Here is a 26,106-nt window from a genome sequence, read left to right as displayed (position 1 = left end):
TTATTATTTAATTATTTTGACTGGAGTAGAGAGACACCATTTTAAGGAAGTTTTACACTTTTGTAAATCATAAATAATGTCAATATACAATCCTAATCAAAAAATAATGTGCCACACTGCCACAACAGTTACCTGGACCCAATATGTGGATTTATTATTTGGTTTATGTGACTGTTTTAACTGCACTAGTATAGTGTAGGAATGCTAAAGGAAAGCATGAGTGTCAATAAAAATTATGAACACTTTGCATGCCATAATGCGGGTCACATTGGTTCCAAATCTGTCCAGTACCACAAAAATATATTAAATTTTTGTTTTTAATAATGTCCCAAAATAATATACCAATTACCTGCTCTCAAATTCAATTCCCTGTACTAGAGCAATGGCATTCACTCCCTGGATTCAATCCATAGAAGTTCATGTCCTAAATTGGTTCTAAGGAGAATTTAATCCAGGGTCCCCTCATTTGCTATTGATCACCTACACTACAGTGCTAAGTGTCATCATATTATGTTAATACTTCTATTTGGTGTCAAGTTAGTGCAATTGTATTTTCATATTGTTGTCATACTTTTCTAGTATATATGCGCCTACTTTTCGCTCATATCCTCTAACTATATGAAAACTGTTATCTTTATTTAGTTAACTTGCTTTATTAACAATATACTTGCATATGTTGATGGTAGAAAATTAATGTATGTTTTAGAGAGCCCAAGTTGTGCAGGATGTATGAATGACATTGGAGATGGAGACTATGTGTCAGCTCTGGGCCAGGATTGGCATAAAGACTGCTTTAGGTAAGTGCTAATCATATTAGTTCTTTACTACATTGCTCATTTAGGCACTGTCAGGTGAAACTCTTTGACTTTTTTGCTCATTTTTTTCATGTAGCAACTTCTAGACTTTTATTCTTGCCTGAGAAATCTGCCTTGTGAAATTGAAATACTGTTAAAAAAACAAACTTTTAAGTATTTTTGTTTACCTGTGAATGAATTAATTTTTTTCATTTGTAATTTCAAAAGAGAAGGTTATCTGGTTTATAAGAGTTATATGCCTTTTATTTATTGATAATAAGACTCTTGTGGACTTTCAAGTCAACCCAAACGTCCAGCGAAATAAATTAAGTTTAATATAATAATGATATCTTAAATATAACAAAATAAAATGATTCACAAATTGGAAATATATAATACAAGATTACCTAGTTTTATAATAATGTAAGTTACATAGTGTGCTATTGCAGCTATGAGTTGAGATAACTTGTCCGCGTACACATCAGCAATCTGGTTGTGCACTAGGAACTCATTCAGCATAATAATTGCCCTGGTGGTTGGCGCATTGTAACCCTGTAGAGTGCGCACTAAGAATGAGTGCTAGGCGATAACAAGACCATAAATGCGACATTATATTTATTTGCTATAGTTTCCAGTAATTAATATTGTTGACTTTTTAGAATATAGCTAGGCATCTTAGCAAACTGTAAAAAGATGTGCCAAAATACCACAACAAAAATGACATGCTGCGCACGGGTCTCCTCTCAGGCGAGGATTTAGGGCCATAGTTCGCCACGCTGGCCCAATGCGGCATGCGGGCTGGCAACTGTACCATTTTCCAAGGGTTGTGAACCTTCTTCGACATGTAGGTACCATCATGATATTTTTCTTCACTGCTAAGCTCATGGTAATTGTCAAATAAAATTTCGCACATAAATTCCGAGAAACTCAGTAGTGCGAGCCCGGACTCGTACCCACCACCTCTGCTTGAGAGGTGATAGGTGAAACCATTAGGCTACTACAGCGTTTAAAATACACGATACGAAATAAACAAGATAAAATCGATTTAATAGGTATTAATATAAATAATACACATCTACATCACAAAGATTCGGCCAGTTTGCACCGTCCGTGATTACAGGCCTATATATAAATAATATTAAATATATTTTTTGGCGTTTATCTCTGTTTATTAAGAGGGAGCAGAGGAAAAATTCCTAATCTTCGATATGATTTTAGAGGGGTATATCCACTTTAAAGTTAAAAATAAAATATTGCACAAATAACTACACCGATATATTCAAGCATAGACATTAATCAGAAACATAAAACAATAAAGTTTCCTCGATAGATAAAAATCACGAAATGACCTCTAATTTTCACATTTTTCGATTTATAGAATAGAATAGAATATAATAGAATAGAATACGTTTATTTGCCAGACCAGTAATTACAAAGAAGTAAAATTAGGTACATTGTATTCAACCTGCAAGCAGATGTGCAAATATTAATGGGATTCAATGTTTCTTTAGTCTATAGTTTCTAATTAATGTAATGAATTTGTAAATTCTAAGTATTCTTTATTACTACAGAAGCAATGTGTCAAAAGCCATTTTGTCAATTTTAATTTAAAAGTATGTCCTTGTAACAATTTAATTTCGTTTGGTAATTTATTGTAAATAATTATACACATGTTGAAGCAGTTATTCTTATAAATTACTTTATGGCAACGAGGTTGGTATAAGAGATTCATAATTTTTGCTCTAGTTTGCCTTTGAATGACTTCACCGCGTGTTTTAAAATATTGAGGATGAGAGTTGACAAATACGCAGATATCCCTAATGTACATGCATGGCAAAGGTAATATGTTCAGCCTTTTAAACAGCGGCTTGCAACTGTCATCGAACGAGGCACCGCAAATTGCTCGAATACACTTCTTCTGGACTTTAAACGCTCTTTCTAAGAATACTGAGTTACCCCATAGTACAAGACCGTAGCTGAGCACTGACGAAACGTAGCCGTGATAGGCCGTCAACGCAGCTTCTCGCGAGACAGTTTGCCTTAGTCTTCGTAAAGCGTAAACAAATCTGTTTAGGTTCATGCACATCTGTTCGATGTGTTCCTTCCTTCTTATCCTCGAAATGCTACAGGTTAATTAGGACAAAAATTAAATAATTAATTATATTTATGCATGATCGACAACTGTCACTACGGATTTTTTTTAATCCCTTCAGTTTTAGAGTTATTCCGCTAAAACATATTTGGTACTTTTAATGCGCAAAATTCAACATCTCCTGTCGCATCTCACGCGAACTTCAGGCATATGTTTGTTTCACAAATTTGGGCGGAGCCAACGCCAAAACTTTTTTAGCATGAGAACTCTTAATACACACAAATGTTACTACATAACGGAATTTATGTTTTACAGCTAAATCACTTAACAGTACAATATTATACTTTATAATTTGTTATATAAAATATCTGCACTAATAACTCTTGTAATGCATTAGCATAGACCTGCTATTAAAAGTGTTGCAAGCTATTTATATAGCTGTGATTCATTTCTTGGAACATCAACACAGCTTTATTAATAATAGGTACAAATGCTAATATATCATGTTATCATGTTACCTTTTAAAAATTGTATAGTAATTTTAAGTTACAAATGTTACAATCAATAACTTACTAAATAGTATAAATTCCTCACTTGTTTTTTAATAAACCCAACTTAATTGTGAAACATTTTTCCTTCCAAGGGTCGAACTGTTTAAAGCGTGAAACATACTGACAGAGGTTGCGGGTCGGGCGCGTGTCGGGTCGGGTGCACGGCGGGTGTAATTTCGTGTATTTATATGGACGACAACACGGGCGCGCCCTGACGGCTCCGCCGTGCTCCCGACCCGACAGGCGCTCGACCTGCACCCCTGTTAGTGTCCGTCACGCTTTAATTTTTTTTAATAAATCATATAACATTATTACAATATGCTAATAAGTAAATGTAGAGATACCAGTGCCACTTGGCTTATAACTCATACGAGTAGTGGAACAAAGAAACTTTTAATTACATTAAGGCTTAACACGCTTATTCCGGTTTAGTCATAAGCACACACAATCCAACACACGTCTACACGAACACACAACTGGGAAACTTTGAAATGACTAAATTTTTTATTTACTGTGTCTATCTAAAATTCTTGAAATGTACAAGATACGACTTTGTTACAGTAAGTTACAGGTTCATAGTTCTTCCTGAAAAATTATTCAAGGCAGCGAATTAAAGACGTATTAGTTTATCACAACTGTTTTAAAAGATTTACGTTAAATTTTGAAAATTAATTAAAACCAACAATTCGTTTTAAAACAGGACGTAAATATTTTAAAACAGTCGTTAAAACCTAAAACATGCTCCCCAGAAAAATGTTTCGAAATGGCGCTTTCGCTCTTTCACCGATGAATTATAGACTGTTTTATAAGTACAGTTACTATTATTATTATCCAGAATTTAAAACTTCTAATGACTTGGAAAAATAACCTGAATAGTTTTCTAATGCAATCAAATTAGGTCAACTTTTTAAACAATTTTTTAATGGAAAGCAAGCCCGTGCGTCATGGCGTCACTCACTGCTAATAGGAAGCTGCTAAAATGTACAACAAAGAAACATAACAAAGGATAATATGCGTTACGAGCTGATTTCTATTGGATGAATCAATGATTGAAATGACTGGATCTAATGTTCGCGGTCTGTCAATGGACTAGTTAAATCTGTATATTGGACACTGCACCGGATTGAAATGGACAAATCCATTTTCTACTCAGCAATGGGACCCACGAAATGGGTACACGAAAGGGGCCTCCCCACACGATGTTTCATTTCTTTTCTTTTTACATTTCTTTTTCTGTACGTCTGGCGCACCCTGGGCAATAATCGGTGGGTACCTTATGCCGATTGGCACATCCTTTCCTCACGATAGCACGCATAGAGCCGGGCCATGCGAAGCGTTGTTGCGCCGCCACGTTGTTACGACGTCGCAGCGGCGGGCAACGACGGAAGAGTGTTGGACGATCTGTTAATCAGTACAGAGTACTCAAAAAACCGACCTCAAAAGTCATTCATCCCCTAGTTTGCCACCCTTAGAGGTGGTATTTTTTCTTCAAATTTAAATGGGACCACTTCCGGGGTACCCTCTTTCCAACAAAAAAATGATCGAAATTGGTTCACAAGAGTTATCGCGTAACATACATACAAAAAAAAACATAGAGTCGAAATGAGAACCCCTCCTTTTTTGAAGTCGGTTAAAAATGGATCGGAAAAAAAACAAAATACGTAAAAATAAACTGAAACAATCAAGCGTATGATCATCGTTTGACCGCAAAATCAACTGAGAGACGGAGCACACACTCCCCGTTTCGCTGTTTGCAAGTCCCCTTGTGACATACCATGGATATTTGTACGTAAGACGCCGTAGCAATACCGCTCAGGCGCCGCACCGCTGCCGCAGCGCATCGTGTGGCCCGGCTCTGATAGTGTATGCCATCGATACAATGAGAAGAAGAAGAATGGGACCCAGTGGATGTAAATTATATATACTGCCTTTTTTTTGAAGAGGTACCATAAAATAAATGTTATGTGTTGTGACGTCAGGTGTTCGGTGTGCGACGCAGCACTATCATCGTGGTACTTCGAAAAGGCGGGGCTACTCTTCTGCCAGCAGGACTACTGGACACGATACGGGGACACCTGCCAGCAATGTACACAGGTATATTATTGATATAAATAAATATTAGAAAACATATATTATGTTCCTCTAATCTCAAGTGACAAGAATGAAAGAAGTTGTATGAAAAGGGTAGTTGATGTATGTGAGGTTCGAGAGTTGTGTCAGGATAAAGTGACGTTCCGTGGTCTCCTCTCGTGGTGCCTACCCCTCCTGTGGAACTAAGGCGTGAGCTTATGTACGTATGATCACAAAGTAAGTAATTGAAGCTTGTGCTATGGAAATCGGAAACAATGAGTTCGTCCAGGGAAATACTGCCACCAAGTACTAAGCATTACTGCATTCTGGTTTGGAAGGGTAAGGGTGCTGGTGAAATTACAGGCACTTGGGACTTGTCAACTTATGTTGTAGTCGGCGCAGTGGCAGTGCCCCTCAGATCTTTGCGATTTAAAGCTCTGAGTGGCACTGCAACTGTTAATCTGCTAACAGATTGACTGCATGTATGCAGTTAATGCGTGCAGTCGTAATTAACTTCACACATTAACTGCATGCAGTCGATTTCGAAGCCTTACGAATGATTAGTAGTGTTTAACCAATTGACGATTTCATATGTAATTGCTTCTTTGTGAAACAATGATATTTTGAAATGAAACTATTTTCCGGATTTAAATCGCGTATATTTGTTTTTTCGAACAAACCTATGTGTAACAATCCAGAAAACCTAAGAGCTCGAAATGATATTTTGAGTTCTTCGGTTTGTTTTGTTAGGGAACCAACGTTTCGGGTCCTTTGCAGGTCCCATGGTCACGGTTCACCTGTAGAGGATCCGAAACGTTGGTTTGTTTGAAAAAACAAATATACCTACGCTATTTAAATCGGAAAAATAGTTTTGATTTCCAATGATATTTTGACTTGATTGTTATATCGTCGTTGCAAATTTAAAACCTCTTATGTCATTTTCGTTTACAAGAAGATTGTAAATATTTGAAAAGCATATTCGAAGAAATTCAAAAAAATCTCTCATGTTAATGTTCTTATTTTAATGACAATCAACAAAAATACTCTCTACGAAAATTTTACAGGAGAAAGCTTTTTCGTTTTTCTATGATAGTTATTTTTAACACATAGGAGATATTAAATTAGCAACGACATTATAGTTGCACCAAACAAAAACAAAGGAAATACGATGGTGAGCTACTGGTTTAATCTCGGGAAGTGCAAATGTTGGTGCTCTTGTTTTAGGTAATAACGGGCCCCGTGATGGCGGCAGGCGAGCACAGGTTCCACCCCGAATGCTTCCTGTGTCGCGCTTGCGGCAGCCACATCGAGGACGGGCAGCCCTATGCGCTCGTCGAGCGATCCAATCTTTACTGGTACGATCTTCTCGCTATTCAAAACTTACGTAATAGATGGGGAGGTAAAATATTTATTCAACACAAATACAGACAATGAAATATCCCTGACTAAGTATAAAACTGTAGATGCTATGCCACCACAGTGGAACTTACGGAAGAATGGCATAAGTGGAGTTACGTCAAAAATGTTTATTGCTTCATTTGATACAGAAAAAAATAACCGATATAAACCGAAACCAAGGTTTGGGAATACAAATGATGGAAATGCCGCCCGTAGATTTTTGTGAACCTAGCGCAGACATTACATATGTAGATGTGACTCTTATAAAAAATGTGGCCACTATACTCAGAACTTTAGCTTCCGGTTACGATATTAACATCGAGAAATTTAAATCTTTACCACAAGCCATTAGACATTTGTATATAAATCGTTATCCATGGTATTACATCTGTACTGCACAAAATTCTTGTACACAGTACAGATGTTATTCAGTCAGCTCTGCTACCAATTGGGCAGCTTTCTGAGGAAGCTCAGGAAGCTCGCAATAAAGATTACAGAAGATCCCGAGAGCATAATACTCGTCACGTATTGCCGCGAATAAAGATTTAATTAATATGTTGTTGATCACATCTGACCCTGTAATAAACAGCCTCAGAGAGGTTCCCAAAAAAAAACACAGGTAGCCTCCCTTCTGAAGTATTAGATTTAATAATACCCCATCTGTAAATAGAAGTCAAAGTACTAACAGTCCTAATGTTAGCATGCATGACTACGAGTAGACTGAAATTGATTCTTCGGAAGAAGAAATTAGCGATATCGAAAAGTAGAGATTAGTTAATAGTATTCGTTAATTATGGAGTATTAGAGAAGCGTGAAGTATTACACCTCTTTTCTCACTACAGTTACAGTTTGTTTTTTTTTACAATATATTTATTATTTAAATGAGAAAAGAATTTTCTTATCTAACCATAATACGGTGGTACTCACTCTACCCCCTTCCCTCAAACTGGGTCCCCTGACGCTAAAATTTAATTAGATAGTCATAATAGGCAATAAGAACACCCCACAAAGCAAAAAATAGCAATAAATATTTTTGTCCAGCTAGCATGTTCTGTGCGAAACATAGTGCGCTGACCTCCCTGAGAAGAACGAGCAAGAAACTCTATGGATTGCTCTTTTCAAATAAACTTAAATGCTATGGAATACACTTTGAATCATATTTGTGTGGAATCTAGACTCGTGTTGTCTTTCCATACATCTGTATCTAACACGTAGTCTACAATTTTGTATTAAAACTTTTTAATTATATTTTAATTTAAATTTTAAACTTAGGAAATGGTAATCTTAATATATGCTCCAGAAGCTCATTGTAAAAACTTATACAGTTCCCCATAAAAGAATCGTTTACCTTAATTAAACGAAATCGTAGTACCATGAGTTTGGACTTAGTTCTTGAGAAAGTGTAAGTGACACGTGTTTCGGCAGCGGCGGGTGCTACAGCAGCGCCGTGCGCGGGTCGTCGCCGCGGCCGCACGCCATCCGCGTGGTGGACGTGCCCGCGGGCGCGCTCACCGTCTCGCCGGCGCACTCCGGCGCGCTCAACGTCTCGCAGTGCGTACCCGCTTACCGCTTCAGTCATAATCTTCCCCTCACCCGAAGCGAAGGGCTTCTAAAATCGGGAACATTAACCTTCGCGTTGGCTTCTCACGTTCACCGCAACTTGTCGGGCTAACAATGTGGTTCGGCAGCGCGTGGGCGGGCTGGTGCCGCGGCCGCTGCGCCGGCAAGCTCGGCGCGCTGGGGCGGGCGCTGCTGCGCGCCGCCGTCGCCGTCTGCATCCAACTCACGGGCCATAGGTACCGCGGAACATCCCTAACCCTCCTCCCCGCCATCCGCCGAAGCGAAGAGCTGCAATTTGGACATGTCCTCTCTTCTCTTTGGTGAATGACGGACCTAACTCATGCACGCATTTTTCGCCTCATATCGCACGTTTTATTATTGATACAAAGATCGAACAACATACGATAGATGGATAAAGCATTTATTCAGCACACTACATCACAGTATATGTCGCCACGCCTAAGATTCTATCATAATGTACATTACGTAATATACGGATTTGTTTTCTATCACAACAGCCTGTAATAGAGTATCTTTCTTCGCGTATACCTTTTCCAACTTCAGTCTACTTCATAGCACTGCTATCTTTCGAAACGTCGGTTTGTTTGAAAAAACAAATATACGCGATTTGAATCCGGAAAAATAGTTTCATTTCCTATGTGTAACAATCGCGAAAACCTAAGAACTCGGTACTGCTATCTTTGTTCTAATAAGTCCTTAACCTCATATCGATCCTCCCTTATACCTTTAGTACAAGTGGCGGGTCTCATTCTAATTCTGTTACTACTCGTCAAACTCTATCTTCAGGCTGCCTAGAGAACAAATACTGTAATGCCGTCCGACCAATGCACAACAACCAGCAGACGCCTGATATCTCACCTTCAAAATTTATGACGCTTGGACTAAACAGACTAAATTTATTAATGCTTATATCAAAAAACTAATGCTAAATCGCGACGTAATTCGCGATAACATGTAACAAAAAAAGGAAGGTTACAAATAATGCACTGGAAAGATTTCGGCTCAGCACAATGCCAGGGCTCCGTCACTCGCTCAAGGTTACGCGATAAGTGCCTACCGCTGAGTATTCCGACGTGGGCACAAGCGCTCGTACAAGCCCTTCATTAATGACCATTCGGCTCTGCACGATTGCATACAGCGGGCAACCTTATTTTCACCTCTCTGAGCGCGTGCTTAGGTTATTTTTTTCTTTATTTTTCAGATTTAGAAGGCTGTTATAGCGTAGGTATTTTCTATTTTGTATGAGAGTGATGTGTCTGTTATGTATTAACTATTAAGTAATCTGTGACAATGCTGCTAACTTAATAAGTTTGAAGCTCTGATTTTCTGCTGACACCACAATGGTTGCGCAAGCAAGCTGCGCGTGTCAACGACCAGTCGGCGGCACTTCGAGTGCAACAGTTGTAGTGCAAATCAGCTATTATTACATAAAGCAAAATACTTTAAATCTGACTGGGCTCCAACCAGCGTCTGTTGCCACACCGGGGCTACTGCTCTTAGCAACTAAGCTAAAGAACGAGTCAGATCTTATGAGTTTTTCTAGGTGCTTGTTTGCATATCTTTGTATGAAACGGCTTTTTTTGCCGTCAATTCATGACCTTTGTGTTGTTCTATCAATGTATCAATAACAATAATAACAATATTAATGGAGTATTTCCACAAAATATTTACGAATATCATTGTGGTAAAAACAATATGATTGTCAGTAAAGTATAATAAGGCTAGTTTTCATTTCTACGAGGGTCATCCAAAAAGTAAGTTCCGTTATGTCTCATACCGGGAGGTGTTAATTGTTTCTCCTAGATATGTGTGATAAACCTACCCGTGACGATATTTATTTCAGTTGATAAAGCTAAGTTGCTTATTTGGTAATGAACTATTGTTATACATTTTGGGGAACAGGACAACGACATGAAATTGCGTATATAGCTATCTTTATCGTTTAATCATCGCCGCGAAAACGATGAAACAAAAAATGATTTTGTGATTTCTGTTCACATATTTTACAGTATATTAGTTATTATTTACGTATTTCTAATTACTCTCATGTATTGAACTGTATTAAAAATGTTCTCCTCGCCTTTTTCCAATAATTTATATATATCAATTTATTTGTTTTTATTATTTCTTTTCATCTCGTTTATCGCGTTCAATTTTTACGTTGATAAAATTAGTGCGCAGAACTGTCAAAAATGTTATAAACTCAGCTGTGACCTTGCAGCCATGATTGGCACTGTGTTAATCTTTTGCAGTCATTGGTTTTATCACGGAACTCGCCATTTTGTGATAAAATTTTTGAATACAGTTTATCACTCGAATTTGAGAGCTAAATGTGGATATAATACCTTTATCGAGGCGGCATAGTACGGGGGCAGATATGGAAAAAAACGCTGGCTACCTACAGACCAAAACGGAACTTATTTTCTAGATGACTCTCGTATTTAACATTTCTCTCTATCGTGAATTTTAGTTCAACTTCCCTTTAATATAGTATTTTATTCTTGGGTTAAAGCAACGTTACCGTTAACAATAACAATTGTAGAGCGAATCCACACTTTGCATGAAATATATTTTTATTGTGCTATTTTGAGCTTTGTGCCGCTTAACAGTAGGTACAGTTAATATATATTAGAACGTGAGAAATTAATGTTTAGTCGCAAATACTGACTTAGTCTGTATGATAGTGAAATTACTCATCGCATTTCCGACCAATTGGGTATGGAAACAAATGCGGTTTTCCTCAACCCAGCAGCTGTAAAGTAAACGTGGTTAACTTTTCGAGTTCTTAGGTTTTCGCGATTGTTACATAATTATACGAAATGAAACTATATAAGTCGCGTATATTTATTTTTTCAATAAAACCAACTTTTCGGGCCCTTTACAGGTCCCATGGTCACGTGTGATTGGATGGTAAAGTCATCAGCCAGTTATGTCTAATCTTAGAATAATAACGCATAGAAACCAAGCCAGCACACGCTAAGTGAGGCAAATTGAAGCGCGCCAAAAGGGCCTACACGAGCGGGCGGGCCTTCAGTGCTCAAGGTCAACTTGCACCGCGAACAGATCAAGAATTTTAGCTAAAAATGACGAAATGTGCGGTAAATGAGTGTAAAAATACGTCAGACAAACATAAAATAGACACTAGCATCACATTCCACAGGGAAATAACGCGTTTCAACTTGTATTTTTATATAAATATTCACTAAAACCGAAAATTAACCTACTACTAAAACCAGCCTATATGAATTCGATTTTTGCCTCACTTGTGACAGTTCGTTTGATATGAAACTATCATTCTATCCGTTATTATTCTAAGTGTCTAATATTAAAGCAAACCACTCTATTTTTTCACTAGGGTGGTTTAGTGGTGGTTAACCCTATTTTTCACTATTGTTACAGAGTTATTAATGAAATACTTTCTTTTTTAAATTTCCCCTGCATAATTGTTTTACAAATTGATTTTACTTCAACAATATACATTTTTATTCATTTTAAGTTTTATTATTAATTAATAATGGTAATTAGATTCAATTAAAACATTTTAATTAGTTCCGCAGTCTTATATCTGCTTGGGATTGTTCATCAGAGGACATACTCGATCCCAAACTAGTAGTGCGGAGAAACCATCTCCCCTGTTTAAATTAGGATGTTTTTTTAAGTTCAATGGCGTCTCGCAGGATCCTGGGTCGATAACGTACTTCTTTTGCAAGGACCAGAGGTTACTCGAACTTAATTGTGTGCCTAGGTTTGTCCATGATATGACAAACACAAATATACACGATTTAGATTGAAGAAAATAGTTTCATTTCTTATGTGGTAACTTTTTTAAATTATGCATTTCGTATACAAATGCAATGTCTATTGTCACCCTAGAAGCTTTCAAAAGGGGTGACAATAAACTATGTAGGTCACTAATTATATTGCAGGATTTTAGTTAGATGTGGAGTTAGTACCGGAATAGAGAAAGCGCATCATGATATGTTGTCCAGGATCGAAGGGGGCTGCAGTCTCCTCGCGCTGCACATCGGCGACCGCATCTTGGAGATCAACGGTGCGCCGGTGCGCGGGCGCCCGTTGCACGACGTGCAGCGCACGCTTAACACGGAACAACTTATACAGGTATTATCTACGACGGTTCTCGTATATCGTCTTCATTTTTCAACGGTTAAAAAAATTCTCTATAGTATCTTGTGACGTAGAATGTGTGTTTATTTATTTCAGCTAACAATAGAACACAACCCGGAAACATCAAACGTTCAGCAGAAACGCGCGGCTAATACGACGGAAGCCGAAGAAAGAAGCAAGCACGAAACGAAGTCACCCGTCGAAAGAAAAATACACAAAGAAACAAAACAAAACATTCCCAAAGAGGACATTCCAGAGGACAGCGGAGTGAGGAAAGAGAGACTGTTCAAACGAAAAGGAGAAGAGGGAGGCAAAGTGAGAGTGATTAAGAGGAGACAGACCCCGTCCTCGCCCTTACTAGGAGAAAAGGAGCGGAGTAGCAGCATGTCAAAGTTACTTGACGTGTGAGGAATATACTGTCAATTACACTTAAAATTTAAAAATCCCTGGGCACAAAACTGTTCTCCAAAAAGTCAATAAAGTCATTATTTCCACACCAGGAACTCGTTGAGACCAAGTCAATGGGCCCAAATACGATAGTTACACCACAGATTATATAAAATACTAGTACAGATAGTACACACACACAGACAGGACAGTAGTCTTATAAGAAATGTCGCACTCGTAACTCCATCCGTTTTGGATCTAAATGCCTCCGTGGCCGAACGGTTATCATGCTAGACTGCCACGTAAGAGGTCTCGGGTTCGATTCCCGAGCCGGGAGAAATATATGTGTAGCCTACATTTATTTATCTCGTGAATTTGGGCGTAATTTGTGGCTGTCTAGGCGTGTGTCCGTGGCACCCGCAAAACAGGGTCTCCCTAGTGTGGGGCTATGAGTGTGTACGTGAAAAAAAGCTTCAGTGCCATGAATGGACTTACAAGTACACAGTTAAAAGTTTCAAACCTATGGCTTCACTCATTCACTCAACGCGTTTGGGTTAAAAAATATCAAACACATTCTTATGGATATTCTAAGTCTGTTAAATAGATTTCCAGTTTACTCCTAGCGGAGGTATTTTTTATAATAATAATGCTTAATTGCTTGGAACATGATATAATATAAGATGTAACAAGAGACAGTATACAAGCATGCATACAAATGTCTAGATATGTATGTACGGTTATTTGTCAAATAGTAACCAACTCACAGGACTATATTACTGACACCACAAATAACTCATACAAAAAAAAATACATCTAAACGGTCATTACCCCTGTCCTGCACAGAATCATCTCTGTGCAGGACAGGGGTGGGAGTCGTCGCGGATGATGCTTGCACGTTTGAACTTATTCTACCAAATACAGATCTAAAAAGTGTAAGATAGTACAACAAATACTTAAAAGTTTATTAATGGTAAATTTATTATGTTTTGTATAAAGTCATGCTACAAAAGTTGTTCCTTATCATGTTAGTAATATGGTCCTGCGTGGTAGTTAGTTTTTTTTAAATGCCCCTGTATAATGTCAAAGTCAGTTAAACAAAATCTCGGAAACAGAAATTAAAATCAAATTTATTTCTTTTTATCGTACCGATGGTATAATACTGTAATGCGGCAAGCATTTTAGTTTTTTTTTTATTTTTTAAATATTAGACAACATTACATACGTTGCTCTGATGCCAAAGTAAGTAGCTAAGGACTTGTGTTATGAAAATCGGAAACAACGACGGTACCACAAACGCCCAGACCCAAAACAGTATAGAAAAGTTAGTTTTCTACACTGACCTGGCCGGGGATCGAACCCGGGACCTTAAAGATAGCGACACCATGAAAACCGGTGTGCAAGCCACTCGACCACGGAGGCCGTCCACTTGCCAATCCACGAAAAATATTCGCCTATTGTTACCCATAATGCGTCAGTCGTATGGGGAGACTTGTTCCGTGCATCCCATTCATTTATTTCGCACAAAGCCAACCCCAGAAATAGTCCGGTGAGAATTTTCGACGGCAATTGCCTTTGGAACAAGGGTGTCTACAGTACGAGCATACATCCGAAACAATTACTGTCAAACAAATAGTACTCGAACCAAATCTCGAAGCTTCATTCGCGTCATGCATTTTTTAATTTTGTCGAGTATTTCTTATTTGACAGTAATTGTTTCGGCGGATGTCGGGCGGCGAACGAGAATTCAGGGCGAGGAACCGCTGTAGAATGGTCGCTTTGTTGCAGCGTGGACGGCGAGGAGCCCAGTGGCGTTCTCTGCGACTTGAGCCGTGCGCGTTCCTTCCGCGCGCAGCCGGCCCCGGGACAGAAAGTATTCCGCGCCTGTGACCTGCTGCAGGTATGTTCTTGTACAGCATCATCAACCCACTTTTAAAACTTATACTTTAAACAACCAATTTTTAACTTAAACTCCACTTAAAACCAAATTGCATTTAAAACAGGACGTAAATATTTTAAAACGGATGTGAAAGCCTTTGACATTCTGCCTGAATTTTTTTTCGACATAACTCTTACGTCTTTTCTATAAAACACCGACGATGATAGTTTTGTACTAACTACGTATGGTTAATGTGGTGCGAAGTATGCGAGGGTTGATTGTTTGTGGCAGGGCGAGCTGCTGGGCAGCGGTTTCTTCGGGCAGGTGTACAAGGTGACGCACCGCGCCACAGACGAGGTCATGGTTCTCAAGCAGCTGTACCGCGTCGACGAGGACGCGCAGAGGAACTTCCTCAAGGAGGTACACCCCTCATTTCATGCAAACAACTTTTTACTTGTTAGATTCAACTTCGTTTTTCTAAATTGGACCTATACTTACACTTTCCACTCTTTCACAAGGAGCTGTACTGCTACTAATTACAGGATCTCCCGTTGGGGCAGGCAGAAACCATGAGGTCATTAGGAGACCGGCGTGATGGCGTGTCTATGTTACCATAGTTATTTCAAAATTAATAAAAACATTGTTATCCTCCAATGCTCATTTCAAATTTTACTGTCAGGTGGCGGTGCTAAGGTCGTTGAACCACCCGAACGTGTTACGCTTCATCGGCGTGCTGTACAAAGACAAGAGATTGCATCTTGTCACCGAGTACGTCGCAGGAGGAACATTGCATCAACTTATACAGGTATTGTTTTGCACACAAAAAAAAGTAGATGGTCCAGTGGGAGAATGTCCGCTTCTAAATCGAGATCTGGACGACGGTTCGAATTCCTATCAAAGACCTTTTGGTTCTTAGCACCTAAATGTGGAGAAAAGTGTTAAACGATTCTAATTTTAACCTGTAAAGTTCATTTTGGTATGACTTCTGATTGTGTCATTAGTTGATGACGTTTTAAGAAACTTTTTAAACCAATATGGTATTTAACATATATACTTAGTATATAAACTGCAATAGAAGACCACCGTGATCTTGCAGTTTAAGAATTGTTTTGTAAGTTAAAGCAGACGATGAGTCGAATTCGAGTACAGAAAAACTAATTTAGCTATGGCTAAATAATATTTTATTTTTACCTCTGGATAGATGGAGTGTCTTAGAATGTTGAGTCCTCGTAGTGAGTAATGCACAGACATTAAGTGAGTGAAATAAAAGTTTACTTTGTGGGTTATTCGATATGCTTTGTGGTTAATAATTATCATTTGCAAACAATTTAAAACTACCTATGGCCTGTATCGGCAACTACAGTATTGTTTAAAGTTGTGGCGAATACATATACTATATTACGTAGATTTATGAATATTCGTTAGCTTCTGGCTAACGGTGAAGTCAAGCATCGTGATGCCGAAGAAGGTTCACAACCGTTGGAAAACTTTGTGGTCGCCAACCCGCATTAGGTCAGCGATGATGATGTTTGGATAGTGGCAAAGGCATCCCCTTACGTATCCACGTTTCGTCGACTCATACCGGTCAGTTCCGCAACCTAAAACAATTCGACAGATCTCACTAGACGAGAGTTTTAGGAATGGCCACAGAACAATAAATTCAGTAGAAGTGGTTAGTTTGCGTTACACGCGGGCCAACTGTAGGCACAGTTTTGCCTACTTGAGCTGAGTCCGCCATTACCGCTTTGTATGGTATGGTGTGTCAATTCTTCATCGAAATAAGGTTCATTGTGCAATGTGTGCGTTAAAGAAGACATCTGTTGTCGAGAAGATACTACTTTCTATTTGTTCGTCGTAGTCCAGCTACTGGCCGCAAGATAGCAGCACCTTAGCAAAGGTATTGCAATTCCAACGATAACGACTGGGTAAAGTTTAAGTTCTATTGACAGTCTAGAACTTGTTTCATCGTTTTAAATTACAAAACTACGATCAACCATTGTCAAGATTTCATAGTGTTTATCATTTATTTGTCTGCATTTTCTTCTTCCGTGGGAGTGGCGGTATTTGGGGTTCCACCATCCACCACCGTCAACTACAATCGTACATTTTCAAAACTGGATTGCGTACATATCTTCTGACACTGTCCTAGTCTGCAACGTGTCTATATTTATTAGTAAGTGTAAGTTTATTTAGGTAATATACATGTAGGTATACTATATCGTTATTGATTATTTGATAAAACACAATGTTAATTATTGTTTGTCTATACAATTCAAATTTTGCTATTGGCACACTACGTATCCCGCTCTGGTTAGTTTTCCTATATCTCAAAGGTTGTCTGGAACAGATCGCTCTTAGCGATAAGGCCGCCTTTGCTCACATTAGTTTTAAGCTGTCTATGTACTGTTTTTGTTCCTACGTATGAGCAATGAAGTGTATATACCGTATATATATCTGTCCATGTACAGTGGAATGCCGTCCGTTCGCAGGACGCGTCGGTGAAGCTGAGCTGGGCGCGGCGCGCGCGACTGGCGCGGGACGTGGCCCGCGGCGTGGGCTACCTGCACCGCATGAACGTCATCCACCGCGACCTCAACTCGCACAACTGCCTCGTCCGAGAGGTGCCGTCGCCCCTTCCCCCCTTCCGCGCAGCGGACGCGAGGCCGAGTCGGGCTCTCATCAGCGCTTCCCTTGCAGGACAAGACCGTGATCGTGGCGGACTTCGGGCTGGCGCGGATCGTGCAGCGGACGGCCAGCAACACGCTCGAAAGGAAACGCAACGCGCACTCGACGTTACGCAGGAAGAGATATACGGTAATTGAGACCAAGTTCATATCAACAAACTCTAGTAGCAGGGACAGTGCAACGAACCACCTACTTTACGTACTATATGTACAGTATAGTATACATACTATACGGAAGGTTACAGAAATATACTTACTCGCTATTAATCAACAGTAGCTACGCGAAAAGTAAATATTATTATACTTCATTTCAATCGATTTGAAACAAAAAGTAAAGAAACAAGTTACTATCCCGATCGTAGACGGTTTAGTGACGGCCAATTTTACTACAATTACAAATCGATTAATTAAATTAATGAATCGGTTTCTTTCATCGAATCATACTAGCCGTTTACCTTACATAATCTATAAAAGCATATTTAAAGTTTCCGACATCTTAATTTTATATATTCCTTCAAATCCTTACACTTAGACACTCGTTCAATTGCGACTGAATTTTTTTTTAAATCGATTACAGTCACTTTAATGGAATGAATGAATTTTTTTTTCGTACAGCACTATGCAACCGTAGACTATTCATACATCTATAATTAAAACAACCTCATTTTTTGAGAACCATTATTCAAATACGATTTTACGATATTATACAAATGAATATTGTTGGAAAAAGTGATTAGATATCACGAAATGTACGTGAAAGCGCTTATTCGATTTATTGAGTGTTTACTTTAGAATTTTAACCAAACTTTTTTCGCATCTATTGGATTGGAAGAGACTACAGCTTTTACAGACGATAAACGATACCTCACGAATTGTGACGGGGTTAATTTTATTAATTCAGCCATGAATACAGAACAAACTGTAACGCTCTCAGGTATCAGCAACTCCATAAAGCCAATGATTTCAATCGGCGATTAGAACATTGATCGATGTAGGTTGCTCTTTGTAGAGCTCGACCTTAGTACTGCAGGTATTTCTAAGTTATTCACGTGCGCGGTTTTTGTCAGGTGGTTGGCAACCCGTACTGGATGGCTCCAGAGATGATGAACGGCAACGTGTACGACGAGAAAGTCGACGTTTTTTCCTACGGCATCATACTTTGCGAGGTCAGTGCTTCTAACTAACCTGAATCGGAAATTAGTGTAAATATTGCGTTTGGTTAAATATTTTTCCGAGTTAAGTTACCGTGAACATTGTATTATAATTACAGATAATCGGTCGTGTATCTGCCGATCCGGACTTCCTTCCGCGACGATCCGATTTCGGCCTGAACGAGACGGTGTTCGTGGAGAAGTTCTGCTGCGCCTCGCTCTGCCCCGAGCCCTTCTACCGCATCGCCTTCCTGGCCTGTCATCTCGACCCCGACAAGAGGTGCGTATATCTTGGTACTTGGTGCAACGGGCTGGTATCCGCAACTCGACGACAAGGCGCCTATTTTGCGTGCGTATGTGTGCCAATGGACGGACCTAGTGCTGTATCCCTTTATACAATTAGCGGTTTTGGTTTTTCCGCTACGTAGAGAAAGAAATCTTAGTAATTATGTATGTGAAGTTCTTGGATTATGGATTTTAATGGTTATTATGACCCATGAACTATTTTTGATATTTTTAATAAAACATAACCTCTATTTCAGACCACCTTTCGAAGTGATAGAAATATGGCTAGAAAGCTTAGTAATGCATTTATCAAGTCCTGGACCGCTGCCACCAAACCTGTTAGCCGACATACTGCAATACACGGAGGGCGCTTCCGAACGCGGTCACGCCACGCCTGAGTGTTGCCAACATCAGAACAATAACATCTTCTGTGCTGCGGACGACAAATGTTGCCTGTGCACAAAATGCGGCAGCTGCGACAAGCTGAAACGGTCGCCGAGTAAAGTTTCCAACGTGGAGTTGACTCTGCCTTTGAATGAAGTCGTCAAGGTGAGAATTGTGATTGTTCACTAAAGATGATTTTTATGGGTGATTTCTTGATTTGCGTGTCCCTGTTTTTCGGAATTTTGTCAGTGGGGGTATAAGAAACACGGGGTGCAGTGCTGCCGAAAATGTAGGTAACACCGGCCAAGGATTCACGTAGCGCGACGCTCATTCCTTTCGTGTATTGAGAGCGATCCAATAAGTAAGGTTGCGGTAGCGATGTGTACGAGCCGTCGAACGCGCCGGTTGATACGTTGGTCCCCCGCGCAGTCGCAGTCCAACGCGGCGCTGCAGCCGGCGCCCGCGCCGTGCGCGCTGGGCAAGTGCGTGTCGGCCAGCCACCTGCCGCGGCCGCCGCGGGCGCTGGGCGGCGCGGGCGCCGTGTCGCGCAGCTCGCACGCGCTCACGCCCGGCTACATCCTGCGCGCCGACGGCGCCGGCATCAACATCACGAAGGTACGACGGCAGGTCGCCGAGGGCCCCCGCCCCGCGCCGCCCCTCACGCGTCTGCTTGCAGGTGGACGACATCTCCGAGTGGCTGGAGCCCCCCGCGCCGCTGAAGCGCTGCAGCCCCGACGCGCAGCTGAACCAGGCGGAGGCGCCCCCGCCGCTGAAGCCGCGCCGCGGCCTCGGCGCGCCCCCGCCGCCCGACCCCCTCCCCGCCTTCCTGCGCAACCAGTCCGTGGAGGGTCTCGAGAGCAAGTACAAGCGCGAAGCGGACGCCCCGCTGCCCTTCTGCCGCCACATCAGCATCCCCGACCACTGCGAGGTGCGCGACTCCGACGACTCGGACTCTTCCGACGACGACCCCGACATGTGCGACTGGTACAGGAACGTCAGCTCCTTCAAGAAGATCGAGAAGATGGACGTGGATCCGGCGAGGAACCTGCTCGCCGGTATTGTCAAGGAAGGCGAAAATTTGTTAGGGAAGAAAGCGAGCTACGACGTCGCCGACGTCACGTTGAGGAACCCGGGGGAGAGGAAAATCCCCGAAGTGGACAGTAGAAGATTTAACATTGACCAATTGACGAAGAGTCCCGTGATGGCTCAGGGCGTTAAGAACATTCCGAAGACGTTGGAAGCGCAAAAGGAGCCCGAAAAGACCGGATTCTTCACTAAGAAACTGTTGTCGCCCAAACTGAGCCGCTTATTTAAACCGAACACGGCAGAAATCGTCAGAAATAAACCGGAAAGTGAGAAGGAAGACAAGCCGGATAAATCTAGAAGTAAGTTCTTCATTCAGCGGCCGGCGTCGCCTAGTAATCTTCGCCGGTCGTCGTATAAAGTCAGGCCTGTAGACGAAACCGACAAAAAAATTCGACAAGATAAAAAACAAGACAATAATTTGCTAAAAAGCGACTTGAAACTTGCGAGTATGGGGAAACCGATGACTCCGATATTCCGGAGGCACGTGCCGAGTGAAAGACCCGATTTCGCAGACGGGAGATTCAGCTACAGAGAAAGAAGGTCGAAATGCGATCTCAAAGTCCCCGAGCCAAAATTCATAGACGTAGGTCGCAACAGAATCAAGGCTCCAGTAAACGTAGATAAGACCAAACTAGCTCCTTTGATACGGAGCTCGCCTATGAATAACATTCCTGCTTTAGCCACCGTCCCTGAGAAAAAACTAGAATCTATTAAAAACAAAGATGTAGTAAAGAAACGCGAACCAGGCATTTCGCGTAATAACTATGTGAGTTTGGCGAATTTGAAGATAAATAGTAAAAAAGACTTAGAGAAGACTGTCGACGACAAGTCGCTAGACGCAATGAACGTTAGCTCACCCCTCGAGCGAATTATTTAGAATAGATTTGACAGTGGTTGACCAAGCTTTGAGAAACACGTCGCCACGCCGATATCACCAGGCTAATTGTAGGATACATTCGACTTGGGTTTGATCTCAAACGAATTTATAGAACGTGTTTCAATGTTGCGAACTCACTCAAAACGTGAAATCTCAAGGTCATCCATAAATGTCACCGCCTTAATATTAAGTATACTCTTGCCACGTTGAAACATGTAGTTGATATACAATTGTTGATTTCTTGTTTGTACTTATCACGTATACTTAATTGTAAGTGGACCTTGCCAACTTTTATACATTGTGTTTGCAAGGAATATGGTTCTATAAAGTTGTTGCTGCTAAAAAGTCAACATTGTAATAATTGCTGCCAATTCTGTAAATTAAATTTAAATGGTGCATACAGTCACATCTGTCTCCCATGATTCCATGGGTATACACAGGGAACACAGTTCTGACATGCCTTTCGCTCTTTTCAATCGTATCTAGCGGACAGTACACTTTCCGTTCTATAAACAATGTAATCGTTGGCAAAGTCCATTGGAAAGCGTTTTAGATTGTCGCTGAGACTTTTTTATATAGTGCTTGCGAGTTGTAGTGTTAAAATCCTAGGAGATTTTAAGGTAATAGCTCGGATTAGAGCACGTAAAATACGCCTAGCCGTTCATTATACTGCCCTTACTTGTCATTTTTAGTCGAGTCACAAAAATTTATTGACATAATATTCTATTCCCCTGTTCCCTTGAAGTATAGAGCACTCAACCTCAACCATGCACATTAATGTAATAACCAAATTTTTTTATTTAAATAAACTTAATTATGACGTTTTTGGTGGTTCAACGGCTTGCGCGGTTTGAGGAGTTCCCGGGTTCGATTCCTCGTAGGACGAATTTGAGGGATTGTTACTGATATTGCCCCAAAGCGAATTCCGTTGCTCCGGTACTCATTGGTTTACCTGTTTCAAGACCAAGGGATTATTATTATTAAATTGATCTTTTATAAAACAAATCTAACTAAAACACGGTTAAATGACAAGTGTTGAAATATCCGTTTTAAATAGCATACGATAGAGCTCTAAATTCTCTAAAACAGTTAAAGTCAGTTAACGTGTTGGACATATTTTCTTAAATTAACCTAATGGTGCATAGCTGTATAAGAAATGCATTCTCGTGACCTTTTTTGGCTACGGGAACCGCTTCGAATAATTTGCTGCTGGCGCTCGTGTCCTCTCACGTGACTTTAGTTAGCGGACGGCAGTGTAATGGTCAAAATTGAATACTAAATTGTAAAATTACACGTAAATGCTCCAGTACGCGTCAATACGTTGACATTACCCTTGTGGGTGATACGTAGTAGACCTTTAGATGTGTTTGAAATTTGTGTGAATTAGACAATTTTTAAACCAGTTGCTTCATTTTGATGAGATAATTGTTAAAAGTTGAAATGTTATGGCTGCTGTACACTCGAGAGTGCGAGAGTGTAGAGGAAAGCACTCGGATGTCTCGGTCTCCCTCGCAATGTCTCGGTATCTCTCGCCGGCTCTCGGCATGTCGTGCAAAAAAAAGAGAGCGTCGCCTTACACTCACACATCAGTGGAGCTTCATTTCACTAAAGTATAATACACTCACAAATCTTTGAATGTATCCTTCGGAGGAAGGGAACCAGGTATCCCAAAAGCTGACACACAGCCAGGTAACTTCCGTGCCCTATTTCAATGCATTCACCATCTCCGTTCATCGCCACATTTAGATTTTTTTCTCTCGCGAGAATTATCGGCGAGAGCACTCTGAGTGTACAGTCGCGATTAGAGTTCACCATATTTTTATGCGTTAGGATGACAGGGAAATATTCTTCGCACACAAGAATCTCTTCAATTACGACGCGTCTCTGAATGGTGAACATTCCCTTTAGTCGTAAGTGCTTGTTGATATTTTGGGTGCTTATTTGATATTCGACGGTGTTGTAGCGTGGCGGTGCCTTCCTGCAAGACTGCGAACGCTTTGTCAATTTATTCGCGTAGCATTTCGACACGGTTATACAAATGTTATTTTCAATTTTAGTATACACTTTTATAATTAGATTTTTAGATAAATTACATAATTATTATAAAAGAAATATTATCGATTTTTATAAAAAATCCTCTCAGGTGATTTCTAGTTTGTATTCCATTGTGAACAGTGCCATTTATAAAGATTTTTATATTAATAAGCCTTATCGGGAAATAACACATCTTTTTGAAACAATTATCAGGATAACAATGTGTTATTTTGGGATAAAACTGTACATTTGTTACCTAAGAATTATATTTCCAAACAAATTTTAAAAAATTACTACTCATAATCGATTTAGAGATAAGATGTAGGATTTAAGTTTGGACAATATTTTAACTGAATTAATTTATTAACATTCGAATTTAATTTTAAATAATTTTTTTAAAGTCTGAATTTTATATTTTGGTTTCACAGAGTGCCATTATGAAAGGTATTTATAAACCTCTCGGTTCGAAAATAATTTTTAGATCTGGCAAAACAAATCTCTACGTATTATTTAATTTGTGCTCATGTTTTTACCTTATCTGTGATACATTTCGTTTGTAATGATGCAATAATAACGAGTATTATAGGTGTCTGATAGTTTAAACGTTCTACTATGTTTGGGGTGAATGTCGCGAAAAGAAATTTAAATGTTCAACATACTCCCTTACTTAAGTTTATTTTTTTCATACATAAAATTATGTAACATTTTACTACGGCTCTCTAAACGATAGAAAAATATTTTTAAAAAGACAATTTTTTATATTATGTTGGCCACATTTACCCTATATATTAGCTATTGTATGTACATTGTATTTTAGAGCTATATTTCCAATAACGTTTAGTTGTGAATGGTGTTAACACACTAACAGCAATAACAACGATCTTTCCGTCGGCGCATTCCACGTATTGTATCCTTTTACTTTGTCTGTAAGTACAAATGAATAAAGGAATATATTCGATATTAATATTGATTTTCATTTGTGCGTTCAAAGATCTTAACCATATGTCGCCATTGTTAGTGTCATCCCACTTCAGTCATAACATTAAGAAAATATTTATTGAGAAGAAAGTTCCAGGTTTTAAGAAAGAAAAACGTTTATTCATTAAATTGAGTCACTATACGCACTTAAATCTAATACTTGACACTAAAACAACAAATGGCTGCGTGATATTAAATTAGTAAGTGTGAATAGTGGCGCAAAAGAAGAAAAGGATACGACTCAGCAGTATATCTATCTGGCGAGACAGACTCTGATTTTCAGTCGTTCCTGTTCCAGTGTCGGCTGAGACCTAAGGAAATGGTACATGCTCTGTGTATCCTCTGCTTTATGCCACACTACACATTTACAATACACGTGTGATACATGTATACATTATTACATAAAAGCTACAAGTAAATAGAAATAAGTTAGAAGACAAGAGTTAGGAACAACCGGCATCGCTGGTTTTCTTCTATCAATAGATTTTTCATACTTTTTCTAAATGCGAATTTTGAGATTGGCTGTCTAAGTGGAGGAGGCAGATTATTCCAGCATTTAGATGCCTGATACCGGAAGCTACCCTCGAAGGCTCTTGTTTTATGGAATGGCGTTACCAATAAAAAACTATTAACTCTGCGTATAATATAGGAATAAGTCCGCCATTTTAACTTGGCATATAGATAAGGCTGACTTTTGTGTCTAACAACATAGTGCATCAAAGTAGGAAAATGGAAAGTCCTTCTAGATTCCATATTAAGAATACCGTGTAGGTTTTTAGCAAAGGTGTTAAGTAACTCCTCGTTGGAATTTTGTAACAGAAACGAATGCAGGCGTTTTGAACACGTTGTATTAATTTTTTTGAGGTAGAGAGAAGACAGACCGAAAACTATATCCACATATATTTTTTTTTATAAAATAAGAGATTCACACATTTTTAATCTAATATCTTCACTGAGTAAATGACGAATTTTATATAATACCTTTAGTTGAAAGAGGCAAGATCTGGCAACAGACTCTACATGGCGCACAATTCGCAACCCACTGTCCACAGAGACACCTAAATTTTTGGCCTGGTTAAAAAATTCGACCGATGATCCAAGAATACTAATCCTAGGATTGTGTGAAAGAATTCTTACAACCTGGTTTTTTTGAACCCAGAACCATAAACTTTGATTTGGAATCAAAAAAATTATGATTTGACCATCGGGCAATCAAGATCGGAGTTGATCCTGGAAAGGGACAGTTTTAAATCCGTATGAATATAGATTTGGACATCATCCACATAAAGATGGCACTTGCAGTATTTCATATTCTTTACGATATCCGCAGAGTACAAAACAAAAAGAATGGGTCCTAATATCGATCCTTGTGGCACGCCTCTATGCACACTCCTTACAGAAGATCTGGCGATACTCTGTAGTTCTACTCCTGATCTTTGACAATTTGAGTCCTATCAGTCAAGTAACTACTGAACCATTTCACTGTGGCTGTGTCAAAACCATAGTATCTAAGTTTGGCAACGTAACGCAGTAACAGGATACTGATAGAGTCGAACGCTCGTGAAACATCGAGTAGAGTCAGTATAGTGGCCATACCCTTATCCTGAGCGTCTAGTATATTATCTACCACTTCTGAAAGAGCAGTTGAAGTGCTGAGACCTTTTCTGAAACCAGACTGCACTTCAGGTAGAATCTTATTTCTTTCCAAAAACGCAGTCAATTGCCAAAATACTATCCTTTTCAGTAATTTGGA

General features: G+C 39.6%; 1 protein-coding gene across 3 annotated transcripts; it reads left to right on the top strand.

Annotated features, from left to right (window-relative positions):
* The first annotated feature begins 712 nt into the window (after positions 1–712).
* LOC113240661 (LIM domain kinase 1) lies at positions 713–24,328 on the top strand. 3 transcript variants are annotated; one of them, XM_026478023.1, is made up of 16 exons: positions 713–797; positions 5,417–5,531; positions 6,732–6,862; positions 8,331–8,456; positions 12,476–12,605; positions 12,708–13,015; positions 14,784–14,895; positions 15,166–15,294; positions 15,554–15,679; positions 17,364–17,495; positions 17,572–17,688; positions 18,626–18,724; positions 18,829–18,989; positions 19,252–19,543; positions 19,808–19,993; positions 20,055–24,327. In XM_026478023.1, the coding sequence occupies exons 1-16, from the start codon at positions 730–732 to the stop codon at positions 21,339–21,341; spliced, it is 3,519 nt and encodes a 1,172-aa protein (XP_026333808.1). In that variant the 5' UTR covers positions 713–729; the 3' UTR covers positions 21,342–24,327. The 3 variants fall into 3 exon arrangements, with proteins under 3 accessions (XP_026333808.1, XP_026333809.1, XP_026333810.1); XM_026478024.1 differs by lacking the exon at positions 8,331–8,456 and having other exon boundaries at positions 20,055–24,328; XM_026478025.1 differs by lacking the exons at positions 713–797; positions 5,417–5,531; positions 6,732–6,862; positions 8,331–8,456 and adding an exon at positions 8,469–8,701 and having other exon boundaries at positions 20,055–24,328.
* The last annotated feature ends 1,778 nt before the right edge of the window (positions 24,329–26,106 follow it).

This window comes from Hyposmocoma kahamanoa, unplaced genomic scaffold (genome assembly GCF_003589595.1).
Source record: "Hyposmocoma kahamanoa isolate Upper Pololo Valley unplaced genomic scaffold, ASM358959v1 160, whole genome shotgun sequence".
Taxonomy (NCBI): Eukaryota; Metazoa; Arthropoda; class Insecta; order Lepidoptera; family Cosmopterigidae; genus Hyposmocoma; species Hyposmocoma kahamanoa.
Note: the sequence above shows the minus strand (reverse complement) of the source record. Positions and strands in the feature narration are given on the sequence as shown.

What these genes read in the sequence shown, in the direction of transcription:
- LOC113240661 (XM_026478023.1), top strand. Translation starts at nt 730, where the DNA reads ATGAATGACATTGGAGATGGAGACTATGTGTCAGCTCTGGGCCAGGAT. An exon ending in TGGCATAAAGACTGCTTTAG is followed by an intron (nt 798 to 5,416) that starts GTAAGTGCTAAT and finishes TTGTGACGTCAG; the next exon opens with GTGTTCGGTGTGCGACGCAG. An exon ending in CATTGCATCAACTTATACAG is followed by an intron (nt 15,680 to 17,363) that starts GTATTGTTTTGC and finishes GTCCGTTCGCAG; the next exon opens with GACGCGTCGGTGAAGCTGAG.